The following is a 1,418-nucleotide window of genomic DNA, read 5'->3' on the forward strand; positions in this document are numbered from 1 at the left end:
CATGTATATTACAAATTTATCTTTTGGATTTAATAAAAGTGGTATTGTTCCTCTTATGTGAGGTATATATGCCTAAATCCCATGTTGAAGGACTCATACCTTTCTAGTGACTTTTTTTAGGGGACAGAGTCTCACTTTGTTGCCCAGGGAGAGTGTCATGGAATCACAGCTCACAGCAACCTCCAACTTCTGGGCTTAAGCCATCCTCTTGCCTCAGCCTCCCAAATAGCTGGGACTACAGGTGCCCACCACACACCCAGCTAGTTTATCTATTTGTAGTAAAGATGGGGTCTCACTCTTGTTCAGGCTGGTCCCAAACTCCTGAACTCAGACAATCCACTTGCCTTAACCTTCTAGAGTGCTAGCATTACAGGTGTGAGCCATGAAGCCCACACTTTCTAGTGACTTAAAAATTTCAAGCCAGGCACAGAGGCTTGAAACTATAATCCCAGCTATTCAGGTGACAAAGGCAGGAGGATCACTAGAGCCCAGGAGTTCAAGGCTGCAGTGAGCTACGATCGCACCACTCCACTCTCGCAGTGACAGAGTGAGACCCTGTCTCTACAAAAAGAATAAATAAGTGAACAAATACTTGGCTCAGCGCCTGTGGCTTAAGTAGCTAAGGCGCCAGCCACATACACCTGAGCTCTGGCAGGTTCGAATCCAGCCAGGGCCCACCAACAACAATGACGGCTGCAACCAAAATATAGCTGGGCATTGTGGCAGATGCCTGTAGTCCCAGCTACGTGGGAGACTGAGGCAAGAGAATCGCCTAAGCCCAAGAGTTGGAGGTTGCTGTGAGCTGTGATGCCATAGCACTCTACCCCAGAGCTTGAGGTTCTAAAGAACTAGGGAGAAAATTGAAGGTTTTCTGTTTATTTTTTTTCTCTAGTTTCTTTCTCTGAAATATGGAGGAGGGGAATGAAAACAAATCAACATTTTTCTACATGTTGCAGACCTTTGTCTTACTAAACCTACACTAAGTACCTGTAGTACTGTCAAACGCTCGGGAGTGCTATGTAGCAATGGGGAATAGTGTCCACTGCTTATTAGTTTACCAGTGCTCAGATCACATCATTGCACTATTCACTCAGTCTGGGTCACAATAATATCCCAGACTCTGTCAACCCTATTCACATTGCCCCATCCAAAGCGCCATCATAGTCAATATGTAGTTCTCTGATGATGTACATTTCTGTATTAACAGGTGGATTTACCCAAAGAAACAATCTTACAGTTTTTGTCATTAGAGGTAAGCAATATTGAGCTAATCTACACATGGCCTTTAAGATTTCACATCTTTGCTGTTAAGTTTGCCTAAAGAATATTGAAAATGGGCTCGGCGCCTATAGCTCAACCGGCTAAGGCGCCAGCCACGTACACCTAAGGTGGCGGGTTCGAATCCCCAGCCCGGACCC

General features: G+C 45.2%; 1 protein-coding gene across 2 annotated transcripts in view; it reads left to right on the top strand.

The window, feature by feature from the left end:
* Nucleotides 1-1,418, top strand: part of EIF2AK4 (eukaryotic translation initiation factor 2 alpha kinase 4) — a 110,991-nt gene that overhangs the window by 106,906 nt on the left and 2,667 nt on the right. For both annotated transcript variants that reach the window (XM_023514282.1, XM_023514283.1), the window contains one exon: nt 1,208-1,252. In XM_023514282.1, the coding sequence (XP_023370050.1) occupies nt 1,208-1,252 (45 nt within the window). The remainder of the gene's footprint in view (nt 1-1,207; nt 1,253-1,418) is intronic.

The sequence above is a fragment of the Otolemur garnettii genome, unplaced genomic scaffold, assembly GCF_000181295.1.
Source record: "Otolemur garnettii isolate 467f Iridium unplaced genomic scaffold, OtoGar3 scaffold00050, whole genome shotgun sequence".
NCBI classification, from domain to species: Eukaryota; Metazoa; Chordata; class Mammalia; order Primates; family Galagidae; genus Otolemur; species Otolemur garnettii.